Here is a 19,836-nt window from a genome sequence, read left to right as displayed (position 1 = left end):
TTCGAAAGAATAACCATAATCCACGACCTGGTGCAATAAATGTGATTGTCATGCTACTGCAGTGCCGTATAGCACAACCTCCACCAGGAGGTGCTGGTGAGGGAAGAGAGGTTGCACACACAGCGTAGCAACACTGAGCAGCAGCACAAGTGTCACCAGGTGGCAAAAGAGTGGTCAGAAGAGCCAAGTCAGAAACAGTCAGGAGCAGAAGTACCAGAGGTCACAGAAGTACACATGGTCAGAAACATGCCAGGGGGTCCGCAACGGTCAGAAGCAGATAAGACAAAAGACAGAAGCAGGTCTGAATGCAAGCCAAGTCAAAATCAGGGAGTCAACAAACTTACAGGGAAACACTGAGTCAGGACAGGCAGAGGAAATAAACAGACACGGGGCAAGACAGGGATCACAGCAAGACAAATCAGGATATACCAGAGTCAGATACACATGCCGAAGGCAGAACTATAGCCGACACCATCTGCAGGATGCAGTGGAGCTAAATAGCAAACCTGAAACCAGACTGAGGCTGAGAAAAGTTAACCCCTGAAATGACCTGACCGGGAACATGGAAAGATAAGACTCAAAACCCGGATCATGACAGTACCCTCCTCTCAAGGGGGGGGGGGCACTGGACCCCCAGGCTTCCCAGGATAATGTGTATGAAACGCCCGAACTAATCGATCAGCATGGACAGATCGCGCCAGGACCCAAGATCGATCCTCAAGACCGTAACCCCTCCAATGGATCAAATACAGAAGTGAACTGCGGACCATGCTAGAATCCACAATCCGCTCCACTTCATACTTAGTCTGACCATCCACAGAGACTGGAGGAGGAGGGGATGGGGACCCAGCAGAGGAAGCAACAAATGACTTAAGAAGGGACTTATGGAACACATTGGGGATCCAAAGCGACGGAGGAAGGCGTAAGTGAAAGGCAACTAGATTGACAACCTCAATGATCTCGTAAGGACCAATAAACCTGGGATCTAACTTAGCAGAAGGAACTTTTAGATGAATGTTCTTGGTAGGCAACCACATTTTAACTCCCACCAGTAAACTAGGTCCTACAGACTGTCGCTTATCAGCAAAATGTTTATGTTTGCCCTGAGCCTCCTCAGTGCTCTTCTGGAACTCCCTCCACACCTCCCCCAACCGTTGAACTGCCGTATCAGCCCCTGGACATCCTGAATACAGTGTAGAAAATTCTCCAAAATGGAGGTGAAACCCATAGTTACAGAAGAACGGAGAGGTGCCAGTGGACTGGTTAGTCCGATTGTTAAATGCAAACTCAGCCATGGGCAACGAGGAACACCAATCATCCTGCTTAGACGTAGCAAGACACCGCAAAATCGGTTCAAGTGACTGATTGGTCCTCTAAGTCTGACTGTTGGTCTCGGAATGGTAGGCAGAGGAGAAGGTCAAGCAAATACCCAATCTTTTCAAAAATGCCCTCCAAAATTTGGACACAAATTGGACCCTTCTATCAGAAACCACACTCAAAGGCACGCCATGCAGCCGTACAACGTGCTCAACAAACAACTTAGATATTGTTTCTGCATTAGGCAATCCTGTCAAAGGTACAAAATGCGCCTGTTTACTGAGTCTGTCAATCACTACCCAGATAACAGTTTTGCCATAGGAAGGATACTGATAAAATCCATGGACAAATGAGTCCAAGGTCTATACGGAATTGAAGATGGCACCAATTCCCCGGCGAGCTGGTTATGGGAGCTCTTAGCACAGGCATCACAAGCAGACACAAACCTAGTGACATCAGAGGTAATGGAGGACCACCAAAACAGCCTAGCAATGGCTTTCCGTGTGGCTGAGATCCCCGAGTGCCCACTGAGAGCAGAATCGTGGAACTCCCGGAGAACCTTCAACCGGTACTGAACTGGGACAAAGAGCTTATTATCAGGCAAAGATGGAGGAGCAAGAGACTGAGCCTCCCGAATTTCACACTCCAATTCAGAAGACACCCCAGCCACAACCACCCCGTGCTGAAGAATGGAGGAAGGAGGTTCGAGGGGTGATAGTGGATCAAAACTGAGAGATAAGTCATCCGCCTTGATATTTTTGGAACCAGGCCGAAAAGTGATAGAAAAATGAAAATGAGAAAAAAAAAGCGACCATCTAGCTTGTCTAGGAGTTAACCGCTTGGCAGATTCAAGACAAGTTCTTGTGGTCAGTAATCACCATGATCTGATGAACCACCCCCTTCAAAAAATGCCTCCATTCTTCAAAAGCCAATTTTATGGCCACTATCTCCCGGTTACCAACATCATAGTTCCTCTCTGCAGTAGAAAACTTCCTGGAGAAAAAGGCACATGATCTTAAATTGGTCAAAGTAACGGGTCCCTGAGACAACATCGCCGCCACTCCCACCTCCGATGCGTCCACCTCCACAACGCTTCTGATGGATGGGCTGAACCAATACAGGAGCAGACATAAAACACTTCTTTAATGTAGTAAATGCTTCAAATGCCAAGGGTGACCAGACTTTGAGATCAGCCCCCTTGAGAGTGAGATCGGTTAGTGACTTGACCACCTGAGAAAACCCCTTGTTGAATTTTCGATAATAATTGGTGAAACCCAGAAAACGCTGCAGCCCCTTGAGGTCTCTGGGTTGCACTCAATCAACAATGGCCTGAACCTTTGTGGGATCCATCTGAAACCCATTGGCAGAAAGGATGATCAACAGAAAAGAAAGTTCCTGGACACAAAACAAACATTTCTCAGGTTTAGCGAACAGAGAGTTTCCCCGTAACCTATGAAGAACAGCACGTAAATGACCAATGTGGGATTCCTTGTCAGGCGAGAAAACAAGGATATCATCCAGGTATACAACCATAAAGTGCCAGATAAAATCAGAAAAAACATCATTCATGTAGTTCTGAAACACCACAGGCGCGTTTGTGAGACCAAAGGGCATGACCAAATTTTCAAACAGACCCTCAGAGGTGAGAAATGCCGTTTTCCACTCATCCCCTTCCCGAATGTGGATGAGGTTATGTGCTCCCCTGAGATTAAGTTTGGAAAACCACTTAACCCCTGACAATTGGTTATAGAGATCAGGAATGAGTGGGAGAGAGTAGGTATTTCTCACGATAATTTTATTTAGTTCCCAGAAATCGAGGCACGGGATCACCATCTTTTTTCTTGCCAAAATAGAATCCAGAGGCCACAGGTGAGACAGAGGGACGGATGTGACCTTTGCGTAGACTATCAAAGATATAGTTTTTCATGGTGGTACGCTATGGGACAGAAAGATTGTACAAAGGGTTTTGGGCAATTTAGAACCCGGAACAAGATCAATGGTACAATCATAAGGACGATGTGGTGGCAAGACCTCAGCCTCTTTTTCTGAGAACACATCCCCAAAGTCCTTCAGGTACTCTGGAATACCCTCCAGACTAATGGCAGATACAAAAACAGCAGAAAGACAACCATTGGAACAATTAGGACCCCATTTAACAATATCACGAGATCCCCAATCTATAACAGGATTATGCCTCTATAACCAGGGGAATCCCAACACCAGTCCCACAGGAAGATTATTCATAACATAACATGAAATTTGTTTCTGGTGCAAGGAACCCATCTTGAGGAGGAACTCCTCAGAGACAAACTTAATAACATTTTGATCCAATAGTGTCTTATCAATGGCAATGATATGGATGGGAGTCTCTAGCCTAACTGTCCATAACTTTAACTTGGATACAAGACTAGAGTCAAGTGAAGTTCATGGAAGATCCACAGTCTACAAAAGCTGAATTATATGCAAAACCACCTCCATAACACAGTTCCACCTCCAGGCTCGGACTGGCCCATAGGGTAACAGGGGAATCCCCCGGTGGGCCCATGTGCAAATCTATTCCCCCAACCTTACTGAATAGGCAGTATTGGTGGTCATAATTCACTTTATTCTCTCTGTACAGAAAAAAGCAGCATCTCATTTATTAACCAAACTACCCAGTTTATTATATAGAGATATGGGTAAGTATGTGAACCAAGGTCATGTAATATTTGTATACAGGTGAAAAGTGGGCCCCCCATAGTCAATGTTACTGGTGGGCCCTTGGCACCCCAGTCCCACACTGTCCACCTCTAACAAAGCTTTTTTAAATGATGTAAATGGGACCTGAGAGTCTGGCTGACCTCCTCGACAATCACCCAGACTCAGCAGCTTGTTACTCGATGGACAAGAGGGGCAGTCCTTCTTCCTTCGTCCCGGATCTCCACAATAAAAACATAATTTACCATCACATCTTCGCTTCCTCTCTTTCACCTTGAAGTTGGTGGCAGCAAAATGCATAGTTTCCATGAATAGCATAACCTCAGACTTGGCAGGCAATACAGGAATCTCACGCTGGATAATTCCTCTCTCCCGTAACCTCTGGTCCATACGAATGGCCTGGGTCATGGCCTCCTCAACGGAGTTGGGTGGCGGATGGAGGGCTAGTGCATCATTGAGATGATCAGAAAGTCCTCTCCTGAACTGGCATCTCATATCAGAGTCATCCAAAGGCACCTCATTAGACCACCGTCTAAACTCAGAACAATACCGTATCAGCAGTGAGTTTACTCAGAGAGACCCATGATCATGTCCTCTGCTACCCTGACCCAGTCTGGTTCATCATAAATCAGTCCTAAAGCCTCAAAACCTGTCCACAAATGTTCGATCAGGGGCAGAAGCAGGTAAAGAAAAAGCCCAGGTTAGAGGCCCCTCCTGGAGTAATTAAATTATCCCCACCCGTTGACTCTCATCTCAAGAGGATCTGGGTCTAAGGGAAAAAATAGCTTACAACTTTCTCTGAATGCAAGAAACCTCTCCTTCTCTCCAGAGAAAGTATCAGGAGGCCTGACCGTAGGTTCAGGAGAGTTTAAGGACACATCAGTGGAGTTAGATTGCCTAAGAGCTGATTTAGTCATGGAACCCTGAAAAGATTTAACAGTCTGATTGTCAGGAACACAGCACTGAACTTGCTCACTGAGCCAGTGCGCGTGTCCTGAGTAAAGCGAACTGTGCCCAACGATACCTGTGGAGCGGGCAGCAGCCGAGTAGATGCGTACTTCAGAGCCGCAGGACCTGAAGCACGTGACTGCTAGGGGCGTGGCCTAAACTCCAGGGAGCTAGGAGCAGCAAGAGAACTCCTAGCAGGGTAACTGCGAGACAAAAAGTTACCAAGGGGCATAGACAGGGAGAATAGTCAGAACGTAGCCAATGAGTCACACATAGAGATAGCTGCAAGGTACAAGAGGGGCGCGCAGAGAGTAGTCAGGTCACAGGCAATGAGTCATACAGAGATAATAATGCAGTACAGAATCAACAGGCAAACACAACGGGAAACAGAACCGGGTCAGAACCATATAAACAAGCTATAACAACAAACAGGCACAGGCACACAGGGGTCAGCACACTAGGCCAAAGGCAAAAGTATAACTGGCAGGGATGGAAGCTTTCCAGGGGTTTAAGAAGCTCTCCCAGAACCAGAAAGAGGCCACCATCATTAACCCCATGTGTGCAGGTCAAAACCTGCACTGAGCTCTAGACATTAACCCCTGACGTGTAGCTCAAAAACCTGCACTGGGATCATGACAGTACCCCCCTCTCAACGGGGGGCCTCTGGACCCCCAGGCTTCCTCGGGTACTTGGCATGGAAAGCCTGAACGAGGCGATCTGCATGTACAGAACGAGCAGGGACCCATGAGCGCTCCTCTGGTCCATATCCCTTCCAGTTGGCCAGGTACTGCAAAGAGCGTCGCACCCGCCGAGAGTCCACAATGTGTCCGACCTCATACTCCAATTGACCCTCCACCAGCAATGGAGGAATAACAGACTCAGAGTCCTCTTTGACAGACCCTGCGGGTTTCAACAGGGATTTATGGAACACATTGAATATTTTTAAAGAGGCGGGGAGACGCAACCTATATGCCACTGGGTTGACTATCTCCATAATCTCGTATGGACCAATGAACTTTGGTCCCAACTTAGCGGATGGTACCTTTAAGTTGATGTTACGTGTGGAGAGCCAGACCTTCTCTCCCACCTGAAACATGTCTCCCAAAGTTCTCTTTTTGTCAGCAAAATATTTGTATCTCCCCTGTGCCCGAGAGATATTATGCCGGACTTCAGCCCAGAGGTTTTTTAACCGTTGAACGGACCCCTCTGCCCCTGGACAACCGGAATCCACCCATGAAAAATACCCAAAATGCGGATTAAACCCATAGTTAATCAGGAATGGGGACATGTTGGTGGACTGACTCACCCGATTGTTAAAAGCGAATTCCGCCAACGGTAACGCATCACATCAATCCTCCTGTCTGGCGGAGGTCAGACACCTGAGAATTTGTTCCAGAGACTGATTGGTGAGTTCTGTCTGACCATTACTCTCCGGGTGATATGCCGACGAGAAGGAGAGTGAGATGCCCAATTTCATACAGAACGCCCTCCAAAATTTGGCCACAAACTACACACCTCTTTCAGACACAACATTCAGGGGTACCCCATGCAATCGGACCACATGCTGCACAAACAACCCTGACAATGTTTCTGCTGAAGGTAATGCTGCCAAGGGAATGAAATGGGCCTGTTTAGTTAACCTATCTACCACCACCCAGATCATGGTATTACCCCTGGAAGGTGGAAGGCCGGTAATAAAATCCATGGAAAGGAGAGTCCATGGCCTATCAGGAACCGGTAAAGGTATGAGTTCCCCAGCCGGTCAGTTATGCGAGCTTTTGGAACGGGCACACATGCCACAAGCAGAAACAAAATACTTGACATCAGACCTTAGTGAAGGCCACCAAAAACCCCTGGCTACTGCCTCTCTAGTGGCCGTGATACCTGGATGAGCACTCAGCCTAGACTCATGAAACTCCTGCAGAAGTCTAGGCCGCAACAAATCTGGAACAAACAGTTTATCCCCTGGCCTGGTTGCCGGAGCTAGGGCCTGAGCCCTTAGAATTTCTTGTTCCAACTCAGTTGAGACCCCCGCTACTACCACCCCTGGAGGAAGAATGGAGGACGGCGGCTCAGGGGGAGACACTGGATCAAAACTTCTGGACAAGGCATCCGCTTTAACATTTTTGGACCCTGGTCGAAAAGTAATGGAGAACTGAAATCGTGAAAAAAAAAGTGACCAACAGGCTTGTCTAGGAGTAAGCCTCTTAGCAGATTCAAGGTATGCCAAATTTTTGTGATCTGTGACAACCGTGATAGGGTGAGCCGCCCCTTCCAAAAAGTGCCTCCATTCCTCAAACGCCAGCTTGACCGCAAGAAGTTCTCTATTGCCTACATCATAGTTTTTCTCAGCTGAGAACTTCTTGGAGAAGAAGGCACAGGGTTTGAGATTGGTAAGGGTGGCCGGACCCTGGGACAACACAGCCCCCACCCCCACTTCAGAAGCATCCACCTCCACAATGAATGGTTTGGACGGGTCTGGTTGTACCAACACCGGGGCAGACATGAAACATTTCTTAATCACTGAAAAGGACTCTTTAGCGAGTACAGACCAATTTTTTACATCAGCTCCCTTCTGGGTAAGATCCGTGAGTGGTTTAACCACTTGTGAGAAACCTTTAATGAATCTTCGATAATAGTTCACAAATCCTAAAAAGCGCTGGAGCCCCTTGAGATCTCGAGGCTGAACCCAGTCAGCGATCGCCAGCACCTTCTTAGGATCCATACGAAACCCCTCACAGGACACAATCAATCCCAAAAAGGACAGTTCCTTTACAAAAAACGAACATTTTTCCAATTTAGCGAACAATTGGTTCTCCCTGAGTCTCTGGAGAACTGTCCTTAGATGTTGCAAGTGAGATTGACTGTCCGGGGAATACACCAAAATGTCATCCAAATAAATAATAACAAAACGGCCTATCAGGTCAGAAAACACAACGTTGATGAAATTCTGGAAAATAGCGGGTGCATTAGTTAACCCAAATGGCATTACCAGGTTCTCAAAGAGTCCTTCTGAGGTGAGGAATGCAGTTTTCCAGTCGTCCCCTTCCCGAACCCTTATCAGATTGTAGGCCCCCCGCAGATCTAACTTGGAGAACCATTGGGCCCCCGCTAACTGGTTACATAAGTCTGGGATGAGGGGAAGCGGGTAAGTGTTCCTAACCGTTATCTTGTTAAGTTCTCGAAAGTCGAGGCACGGCCGCAAACCACCATCTTCACAAAGAAGAATCCTGCTGCCACAGGTGACACAGAATGCCTGATATGCCCTTTGCGGAGACTCTCAGCTATGTACTCTTTCATGGCTTGGCGCTCAGGCCCAGACAAATTGAACAACTGAGCCTGAGGTAACTTGGCTCTGGGTACTAAATCAATGGCACAATCGTAGGGTCTATGTGGTGGCAGCGCCTCAGCCTCACTTTCGGAAAAAACGTCTTTGAAATCCTTCAGGTACTCCGGAATACCTTCCAGACTGACAGACGACACAGACACGGATTTAACAGTGTTAACAAGATGTCCCAGGTTACCACATTTACCATTACATCCCCATTGAGTGATTTCCCCTGTAACCCAATCAATGGTAGGATTATGGCGTTGAAGCCAAGGCACCCCCAGTACCAGTCCTGCAGGCAAGTTATCTAGCACAAGACAACTTAGTTTTTCCACATGAGTGGAACCCACTTTTAGAGAAAAAAGTTCAGACCTGCAACAGATACCGCCATGGGTAAGAGGAGACGAGTCAATTGCCACAAGTTTAACAGGATCCTGAAGCCTGACTGTCCCTATCTTATTGAGAGTCATAACTTTGGTATCAATCTGATTCACAGCAGAACCACAGTCAACAAAAGCAGTAGTCTGAACAGGACCATAACCACGTTCCAGTTCCACCTGCAGCACCATTTTTGCACGTGAGGAAAATTGTACCTGAAGGTCTGGGTAGCCTCCTCGACTACTACCCAGACCTAGTCGTTTCCCGCCATCTTGGAGGATGACAGACAGGAGGGGCAGTCTTTCTTCCAGTGTCCGGATTCCCCACAATAGAAGCACAACTGCTTCTCCCGGCGGCGTCTTCATTCTTTTTCCTCACAGGTGACAGCGCTCACCTCCATTGCCACAGGAAGAGTCCGGGTCTCATCTCCACTGAAGAATAATGGTGTTTCCCATTGCATAACGCCTCTAGCCCGCAGTCTGTGATCCATGCGAACCGCTTGGTTCATGGCATCCTCCAGGGAGTCAGGCGGAGGATGGAGTGCCAAAGCATCCTTCAGACATTCACACAGGCCTCTGTGGAACAACCCCTGAAGTGCGGCATCACTCCAGGAAATCTCGGCTGCCCAACGTCTGAATTCAGTACAGAACCATCCAGCCGAGTGCTCCCCCTGACAGACACTCATCACCTTGTCCTCAGCCAACCGCACTCTATCAGGCTCATCATATATAAGCCCTAAGGCTTCAAAAAACGCATCCACAGACATTCTCTCAGGGGCAGAAGAGGAAAGCGAAAATGCCCAAGCTTGTGGGGACTCCCTAAGCAGGGACATAACTACCCCCACCCTCTGTTTCTCATCCCCATAGGAGCGGGGTCTCAAAGAGAAAAAGAGCTTACAGCTCTCCTTAAATGCTCTGAAATCATCTTTGTTACCAGAAAACGTATCTGGCAATTTAACCGGGGATTCGGGTAGGACCAAAATGACATCTCTATTCCCCACCTGCTGGAAGCCTGAGGAAAGTACCCCCTGAACTGAGTCCTCAACCCGCCGTTGAGACTGGGCCAGAGCTTGGTGTTCCAAACTAAGCTTCTGCAGTGACTGAGTCAAGCATTTCACCTGCTCAGATAAAGCACACATTTGGTCCATGCTGCAGAAGTGAGGAGAGAAAAAAAAATTGCAGGCCAGTAATAATGTCAGGAACACCGCACTGAACTTGCTCACTGAGCCAGTGTGCGTGTCCTGAGTAAAGCGAACTGTGCTCAATGATACCTGTGGAGCGGGCAGCAGCCGAGTAGATGCGTACTTCAGAGCCGCAGGACCTGAAGCACGTGACTGCTAGGGGCGTGGCCTAAACTCCAGCGAGCTAGGAGCAGCAAGAGAACTCCTAGCAGGGTAACTGCGAGACAAAGTTACCAAGGGGCATAGACAGGGAGAATAGTCAGAACGTAGCCAATGAGTCACACACAGAGATAGCTGCAAGGTACAAGAGGGGCGAGCAGAGAGTAGTGAGGTCACAGGCAATGAGTCACACACAGAGATAATAACGCAGTACAGAATCAACAGGCAAACTCACAACGGGAAACAGAACCGGGTCAGAACCATATAAACAAGCTATAACAACAAACAGGCACAGGCACACAGGGGTCAGCACACTAGGCCAAAGGCAAAAGTATAACTGGCAGGGATTGAAGCTTCCCAGGGGTTTACGAAGCTCTCCCAGAACCAGAAAGATGCCACCATCATTAAACCCATGTGTGCAGGTCAAAACCTGCACTGAGCTCCAGACATTAACCCCTGATGTGCAGCTCAAAAACCTGCACTGGGATCATGACACTGAGTAAGCTCCCGCTGTAGTTGGTTGTGAGAGAAAGCAAGAGATCTATGTTCCACTGCCAAATCCTGCATTATTTAGGTCAGATTAGATATCTGATCCACCAAGTTACAAAGCAGATCCATGATCAGAGAAAAAAAAAAAAAAGCAAAATCCCCTTTAAATGTATAGGTCAGCTATAATGTCATGCTACTGCAGTGCAGTATAGCGCAACTTCCACCAGGGGGTGCTGGTGAGGGAAGAGAGGTTGCACACACAGCGTAACAATACTGAGCAGCAGCACTAGCGCCAACAGGTGGCAAAAGAGTGGTCAGACGAGCCGAGTCAGAAGCAGTCAGGAGCAGAAGTACCATAGGTCACAGCAGTACACGTGGTCAGAAACAAGCCAGGGGGTCAGGGACGGTCAGAAGACAAAGACAAAAGACAGAAGCAGGTCCAAATGCAAGCCAAGTCAAAACCAGGGATCCAACAAACTTACAGGGAAACACTGAGTCAGGACAGACAGAGGGAATAAACAGACACAGGGCAAGTCAGAGACCACAGGAGGACAAATCAGGATATACCAGAGTCACATACACACGCCAAAGGCAGAACTATAGCTGACACCTTCTGTAGGATGGAGTGGAGCTAAATAGCAAACCTGAAACCAGACTGAGGCTGAGAAAAGTTAACCTCTGAAATGACCAGACCGGGAACATGGAAAGACAGGATTCAAAACCCGGTCTGGATCATGACAGTGATAAGGATTCTATAAACCAACAATGTATATTTCCAGAATCTTTCACTTATAATTTATGCAATCCCTGACACATAATTATTTTAAATTATTTAAGGAAGCAAGATAAACTGACTTACAACTGCAATAACTTACCTTCTACTATATTTTTAGCAGATGACAACATTAAAGCCATTCCCATGTCTGCAGTGGCATCATCTCCAAGATGAGGTGTATTAGTAACTATTATACCATAACTTGTGATCAACTTTAGGTCCAGATGATCTACTCCTGCTCCAGAGCTTGCAATGACTTTTAGATTGGGAAGAGACTCCAAAAGTTCTTTGTCAACTACAGGCAGGTGCCACCACATCAAAAGGGCCTTTACCTTTGGAGCATAAGCATTCTTATTATTGGCAAATTCTTCCAGGTAGAGTATTTGGAAATGCTCCTTTACAATAGTTTCAAATTTTTGTGGAAATCCCTTGGATCCTCCACTGTATGACATCAGAGCATACGGATGTTCCTCCATTATGGCTACAAATTAAGTGATTACATTGTTTAGTATTATGAAACACAATGGAATCAAGTGTAACAACTGATGACTGAATGCCCAAATTTACTTAAGCCAAAAATTCAGGCATGACTCTGATTTACTTCAATATCCTACCACTTACTTCAACCTTGTTAGCTGCATTGGGGTCCCAGACACGGAAGATCTGTTTGTTTTCAATTTCCTAACCCCTGTCTCAATGTAAATTTGTTGAAACATTCACAGTTGGCCAAATATAAGTATATCTAGAGTAATACCATAAATAGAAGACAGGAGACTGCAGTTTCCATTTTTTTTAATTTTTGTACATTTTTTTCCTGTATATGCAACTCCATGATGAGAGAGGACACACCTTATGGCAGTACCAGAACTATTATATACCTATAGCTGACTAAGGGGGGATTATATTAGAGCCACTCAAAAAAAAAACCTGCCGATTTCCTGTAGAACTTTGTCATTGCCTCTTTATTTATCTTACAACCATTACAGGGGAAGAGTAGTATTTATGACTACTAAATACACTGTAATTAATTATATTAATTTGTGACTTATAGAGGTGGTTCTTTACAACATTTATATAACCTGGCAAGTCTTTAATGAAAAGTACTTTTTTGGCTAAGATAACCTCTTCACAGGGCAATTTTTACAGTCGGCATAGAGCGCCAAATTTAACTATCACTTCCTATTCTGATGAGAGATCACTTTTCAGTACTTTTCAGAAAAAAAATGAGAACATGCAAATAGATCAGAAAAAAAACAACAAAATAGGATAAGGCATAACCTACTGATTGCTGGGGCTCTGAACACAGAGACCCCAAATAGAGTGCTTGGCTAGCTCCAGCAATCCTATAGACAAAAAAATCGAGTTGTGGTGCTCATGCTTGACCTCCATCCACTCTGATTAGACAAGGCTCTGCAGAGCCCCATTCTCAGGATAGCTGAGAGTCCCAGCAGTTAGACCCCCAGTGATAAGTTGTCCATTAACCTATTTCCTACTCTTTGTTACATTGCATGTAAATACCTTAGTTCGTTTAATGATTAACCAACACTGCTGGATTGTTAGAAGAACATATAGGGGAGATCTGCTCTGAGATATTGGATAACAAGTGGTCCATGTGCTATTCTGGCATAGTAGCCCTAAACTTCATGTACACCCCTGAACAAGATAGTATCTTAAATATCTTCCAATAAAATCGGCTTCAGTGTTTGTGTAAATCAAGGTAATTAGGTAACATCACATTTGGACCACTCATTTGTGACATCATCAGAGGCTCTTTCTAAGATACCAAAAAATAGGGTTCAGACGTATCACATAGGGAGCTCGTCGTTATAATGAGGAAGGTGGTGTAAAATAATGGTATCACCGAAAATGTAATCTCCCATAAACAATGTGGCCCTTCATATTCCCATTTTTTCTATTTATCTAAGTTTGAGACCCCTGCTTTAGAATGTATCACAGATGGGATAACATAGTGGCTACTATTCAGATAAGGGTCTCTGGCTCATAGAATGGGGTCATTTCCCAATCTCTCACACTGTGACCAGACCCTCTACATGGCATAAATATATGTGTTACTGATCTATGTACTGCTTTCCTGTACTAAATTGTAATATTTTACTTTTTTAAACCTTACTTACGAAGTTTTATTGTGGCCCATTTAAATAGCACAGTTTGGTTATACACAACAAAAATGTGTGCACCCCTGCATTGTAAACTGCCGGCACACATAGCACATTGCTACAATAAATTGTAAAAAGTGCTAGAGCCCAGGGAGCAAGTACTTACTTCGCTCTTGACTTTCTCTTCTCTGACACACTTGGACTTTGATGGCAAAGGTTGAACTCAATGAACTTCCTTCAACCTTAATACCATGAAAATATAGAAGGAAGAAGTTAATGTGTCTCGTGAAGAACCGGTTCAAAAGATTGACACACAGTTGAATGGAAAATAGATATGCCATCAAACCTGCAATTGTGCACACTAAGGGCATTGGATTCTTCTCTATAGATAATGGGTCAAACTGTAAAAAGTCTTCAAAAGGAAAATGTCAGCAAGAAGCAAAGAAATACGATCCCAATAATGTACATGTTTTCTAACTTCCTGTAACTCTGAATTGTGAGTAATTATAATGATATGTGAATTCACACAGATTCCCTGATCAATAGTTGAGCAGGAGGAGATTTGCACCCAAAATTGCTGAAATGTAATAAATGTCTCTAAAACTTGATCTTCCGTCTGTTACACTATACCAAATTTTTACACTTTTGGCAGGCATGGAACAGCAATTATAAATGTTCAGTTTATGTTAAAAATTGTCGTAAACTGCATGACAAATGTGGGCTTCTGTTCCCAGAGAGAATACGGAAAGATCCCATGCATACACTAAAGTTATTCGATAGATCCATACTGACAATATATGCCAAGATAGGTCCTTTTGGGGAGGAAAATGTCCGTATACCTTTTTTTACCATATGACAAAGAATAGTGGGCATAACCAGTACTTGACATTAAGGCTTATAGGCTAAAATTTCTCTAAGGCCTCTTGGATAGCAAGTGGGCAAATATTGGTCGACTGAATTCAAGGGGTTTTCCGGGTATAAAAAAAAGAAATATAATCTGGCTGTCCCTGTAATGAGTCCCCAAACCTCCCTGTTTTTCTTTTATATTTGTTTTTACCTTCCCTTCAGACCTTTGAAGCGATCCTTGTGGTTTATTACTGTTTACATCCTGAACTTCCTGCTTGATTTTCCACTGTGCCTCTAGACTACATTTCCCAAGAGACAGATCTGTGTATGCTTTACAATTCACGCACTGCCACAACGTGTGCTTATTCACTTCATCTACAAAACAAAATCCTGAGACTCTTATAGTGTCTCAAAATGGATAAATCATGGCACAGTTTCTCCTTACTAACATTACTTCCCATTTCACCTGGTATGTGCTACTCTGATGCTCCCCTGCAGTCAGTTATGTTACATGTGCTGAGATTAGCTAGCCCTGTGTACTGCAGGGGAGAAACAAGTCATATACTGCAGAATTTCTTCTAATAAATTGAAGCACTCTGGAATGCCAAACAATATTAACTCTGCCTTAGGTCACAAACTGATAAGGTTACTTGAACGGTGAGTACCCTGCAATTTATAAGTGCTTTCTTAGCTTTCTCTCCATCCCTGTATACATCCCCAGTCACTCACAACTTGCCAAGGATCACAGGCCATGTTCCCCATTATTCAGCCCCCCGCTGCAGAGCGGTTGGCTAAGCATTTCATAACGCAGACAGGAGATTACTAGACCAGGGATCCCCAACCTGTGGCTCGGGTGCCAAATATGGCTTGCGGGCCCATTATGTGTGGTTCTAATGTACTTGTCTTGTTGCTCAGTTGTGCAGCGGGGCCTCACACTTCTCTTTCTACTCTGGTTAGAGCCTGTTTTGCTTTCCTCTAGAGGGAGTAGTACACGCCGTTGTAGGAAATCTTCAAATTTCTCGCATGGAATAGCCTTTATTTCTAAGAACAAGAATAGACTATCGAGTTTCAAATGAAAGTTCTTTTTTTCTGGCCATTTTGAGAGTTTAATGGAACCAACAAATGTAATGCTCCAGATTTTCAACTAGCTCAAAGGAAAGTCAGGTTTATAGCTTCTCAAATCAGTCAAACTGTTTACAGCTGTGCTAGCTTAATTAAAGTAATGAATATGCACGCGTCTCCACTCCTGTAGGCGTGGAGTGCATATTCATTACTTTAATGAGCGGTATCATGTGACCGCTGAACACAGAAAAAAGCTGCCAGCCCCGGGACTGAGATGTAGGTATGGAGACCAGCGACAGCACGGAGGAGGGTGTGTGGAGCTATGCACTGGGACGGGGGTGCCACACTGGACAAGATAGGAGCCACATACACAGGACAGGATTGGAGCCACATACACAGGACAGGATGGGAGCCACATACACAGGACAGGATGGGGAGCCACATACACAGGACAGGATGGGGAGCCACATACACAGGACAGGACGGGGGGAGCCACATAGCAGCACAGGGATGAGGGGGGCAATGCTTACCCGGCTTATACTCAAGTCAATAAGCTTACGCAGTTTAACGTGGCAAAATTAGGTGCCTCGGCTTATACTCAGGTCGGCTTATACTCGAGTATATACTGTATACAGTGGGGCAAAAAAGTATTTAGTCAGTCAGCAATAGTGCAAGTTCCACCACTTAAAAAGATGAGAGGCGTCTGTAATTTACATCATAGGTAGACCTCAACTATGGGAGACAAACTGAGAAAAAAAAATCCAGAAAATCACATTGTCTGTTTTTTTTCATTTTATTTGCATATTATGGTGGAAAATAAGTATTTGGTCAGAAACAAGCAATCAAGATTTCTGGCTCTCACAGACCTGTAACTTCTTCTTTAAGAGTCTCCTCTTTCCTCCACTCATTACCTGTAGTAATGGCACCTGTTTAAACTTGTTATCAGTATAAAAAGACACCTGTGCACACCCTCAAACAGTCTGACTCCAAACTCCACTATGGTGAAGACCAAAGAGCTGTCAAAGGACACCAGAAACAAAATTGTAGCCCTGCACCAGGCTGGGAAGACTGAATCTGCAATAGCCAACCAGCTTGGAGTGAAGAAATCAACTGTGGGAGCAATAATTAGAAAAGGAAGACATACAAGACCACTGATAATCTCCCTCGATCTGGTGCTCCACGCAAAATCCCACCCCATGGGGTCAGAATGATCACAAGAACGGTGAGCAAAAATCCCAGAACCACGCGGGGGGACCTAGTGAATGAACTGCAGAGAGCTGGGACCAATGTAACAAGGCCTACCATAAGTAACACACTACGCCACCATGGACTCAGATCCTGCAGTGCCAGACGTGTCCCACTGCTTAAGCCTGTACATGTCCGGGCCCGTCTGAAGTTTGCTAGAGAGCATTTGGATGATCCAGAGGAGTTTTGGGAGAATGTCCTATGGTCTGATGAAACCAAACTGGAACTGTTTGGTAGAAACACAACTTGTCGTGTTTGGAGGAAAAAGAATACTGAGTTGCATCCATCAAACACCATACCTACTGTAAAGCATGGTGGTGGAAACATCATGCTTTGGGGCTGTTTCTCTGCAAAGGGGCCAGAGCGACTGATCCGGGTACATGAAAGAATGAATGGGGCCATGTATCGTGAGATTTTGAGTGCAAACCTCCTTCCATCAGCCAGGGCATTGAAGATGAAACATGGCTGGGTCTTTCAACATGACAATGATCCAAAGCACACCGCCAGGGCAACGAAGGAGTGGCTTCGTAAGAAGCATTTCAAGGTCCTGGAGTGGCCTAGCCAGTCTCCAGATCTCAACCCTATAGAAAACCTTTGGAGGGAGTTGAAAGTCCGTGTTGCCAAGCGAAAAGCCAAAAACATCACTGCTCTAGAGGAGATCTGCATGGAGGAATGGGCCAACATACCAACAACAGTGTGTGGCAACCTTGTGAAGACTTACAGAAAACGTTTGACCTCTGTCATTGCCAACAAAGGATATATCACAAAGTATTGAGATGAAATTTTGTTTCTGACCAAATACTTATTTTCCACCATAATATGCAAATAAAATGAAAAAAAAAACAGACAATGTGATTTTCTGGATTTTTTTTTCTCAGTTTGTCTCCCATAGTTGAGGTCTACCTATGATGTAAATTACAGACGCCTCTCATCTTTTTAAGTGGTGGAACTTGCACTATTGCTGACTGACTAAATACTTTTTTGCCCCACTGTATATAAAAAGTTGCCTACAGTGGCATGTAAAGGTTTGGGCACCTCTGGTCAAAATTACTGTTATTGTGACCAGTTGAGCATGTTGAAGATGGAATGATTTCTAAAAGGTCTACAATTAAAGATGACACATTTCCTTTTTATTTTAGGCAAAAAATATATACATTGTCATTTTTTACATTTTACAAATTACTAAAAAGAAAATGGGCCAATGCAAACGTTTGGGAACCATAGGGGGTTTGTGTGCTCAAATAACTTTGACCAAGTTTTCAGACCTTAATTAGCCTGTTAGGATTATGAATAAATATACATCTAAATATATCCCTTTAGTAAGACCATGAAGCAAACAACATACAAAACCTACAAAAGCACTTTACACAAGGCCATATAGTAAAAAATAGACAAAATCTTTATTAATGACACATAAATAGATAAAAACAAGGCAGATACCATAAGCACAAGAGAAAAAAGGTGGGTAACCAACGGGACTACCTCAAAAACCAGTATATGCCACAAGCAAATGAGCAATTGCAGTATAACCTCTCCAAAAAGTAGTTGGTATTACCACTGTTATGCACATCATATAAGGCATTACATAAAGAATTAGTATAAGACTCCATACATTTTATGTAGCAGGGACACATAAAATGTATGGAGTCTTATTCTAATTCTTTATGTAATGCCTTATATGATGTGCATAACAGTGGTAATACCAACTACTTTTTGGAGGGGTTATAATCGCTCATTTGCTTGTGGCATATACTGGTTTTTGAGGTAGTCCCGTTGGTTACCCACCTTTTTTCTCTTGTACTTGTGGTATCTGCCATGTTTTTATCTATTTATGTGTCATTAATAAAGATTTTGTCTATTTTTTACTATATGGCCTTGTGTGAAGTGCTGTTAGTATTATGGCTTGTTCATTATTATTGTTAGGAAAGGCCATGGGATGCAAATTTCCCAGCTTTATAAAAACCCAGCTTCCTCTAACCTTGTGCCAAAAAACAGGAGCCATGGGTTCTTGTAAGCAGCTGCCAAGCACTCAAAGTGAAAATGGTGGAGGCCCACAAAGCAGGAAGCTATAAGAAGATAGCAAAGTGTTTTCAAGTTGCCCTTTCCTCAGTTCTAAATTTAATTAAGAAATGGAAGTAAACAGGAATAGTGGATGGAAAAATAAGTTCTGGAAGACCAAGCAAAATTACAGAGAGAGCTACTCATAGGATTGCTGGAAAGGCAAATCAGAACCCAAATTTGACTGCAAAAGACCTTCAGAAAGATTTAGCAGACTCTGGAGTTGTGGTACATTATTCTACTGTTCAGAGACACCTGCACAAATATGACCTTCACAAAGAGTCATCAGAAGAAATCCTCTCCTGTATCCTCACAATAAAATTCAGCATCAGAAGTATGCAAAAGAACATCTAAACAAGTCTGATGCATTTTGGAAACAAGTCCTGTGAACCGATGAGATAAAAATAGAACTCTTTGGCCACAATGATCAAATGTATGTCTGGAAAAAAAAGGCACAGAATTTCAGGAAAAGAAAATCTCGCCAACCATTAAGCATGGGGGTGGATCAATCATGCTTTGGGGCTGTATTGCAGCCAGTGGCACAGGAAACAGGGAAGAATGGATTCAATGAAATCTCAACAAATTCTTGATGCAAACATAACACCATCTGTTAAAAAAGCTGAAGTTGAAAAGAGGATGGCTTCTACAAATGTATAATGATCCTAAACACACGTGAAAATCCACAATAGACTAGCTCAAAAGGCACAAGCTGAAGGTTTTACAATGGCCCTCAGTTCACTGATCTGAACAAAATTGAAAATCTGTGGCTAGTTCTCAAAATGGCAGTGCAAGACGACCCAGGAATCTCACAGAACTGGAAGAATTTTCCAAGAAAGAATTGATGAAAATCCCTCAAATAAAAATTGAAACATTCTTGTCTGGCTACAAAAAGCATTTACAAGCTATGATACTTACAAAAGGGTGTGCAACTAGGTACTAACCATGCAGGGTGCCCAAACTTTTGATTTTGACTAATATACAAAGGAAATGTGCCTTTAACTGTATGCCTTTTAGAGATCAGTTAATCTTTAACATGCTTAACTGTTTACAATAACAGTATTTTTGATCAGGGGTGCCCAAAAGTTGCCACTGTATATAGCCAAGTCCTGTAGGGCTAACTATAACATATACGAACCTTGCAGAAATCAGAATACATTCATAGCATAAGCCATCATTATCAGCAAGAAGGTGGTCCAACCTCTGGCACCTTAACTAATCAACTGTTTGAAGAAAAGCT

General features: G+C 44.2%; 1 protein-coding gene across 3 annotated transcripts in view; it reads right to left on the bottom strand.

Moving 5' to 3' along the window:
• The window catches only part of LOC141082238 (probable 2-ketogluconate reductase), an 82,173-nt gene that overhangs the window by 44,482 nt on the left and 17,855 nt on the right, over nt 1-19,836 (bottom strand). For 2 of the 3 annotated variants that reach the window (XM_073566190.1, XM_073566180.1), the window contains exons 2-3: nt 13,555-13,630; nt 11,372-11,752 (exon numbers count right to left, since the gene is read on the bottom strand). In XM_073566190.1, the coding sequence (XP_073422291.1) occupies nt 11,372-11,752; nt 13,555-13,630 (457 nt within the window). The remainder of the gene's footprint in view (nt 1-11,371; nt 11,753-13,554; nt 13,631-19,836) is intronic. The other variant, XM_073566184.1, reaches the window with a different exon arrangement.

This window comes from Dendrobates tinctorius, unplaced genomic scaffold, assembly GCF_039654945.1.
Source record: "Dendrobates tinctorius isolate UK_male_01 unplaced genomic scaffold, ASM3965494v1 ptg000004l, whole genome shotgun sequence".
NCBI lineage: Eukaryota > Metazoa > Chordata > Amphibia > Anura > Dendrobatidae > Dendrobates > Dendrobates tinctorius.
The sequence above is the reverse complement of the archived record's forward strand: the minus strand, read 5'-3'. Positions and strand labels throughout refer to the sequence as shown.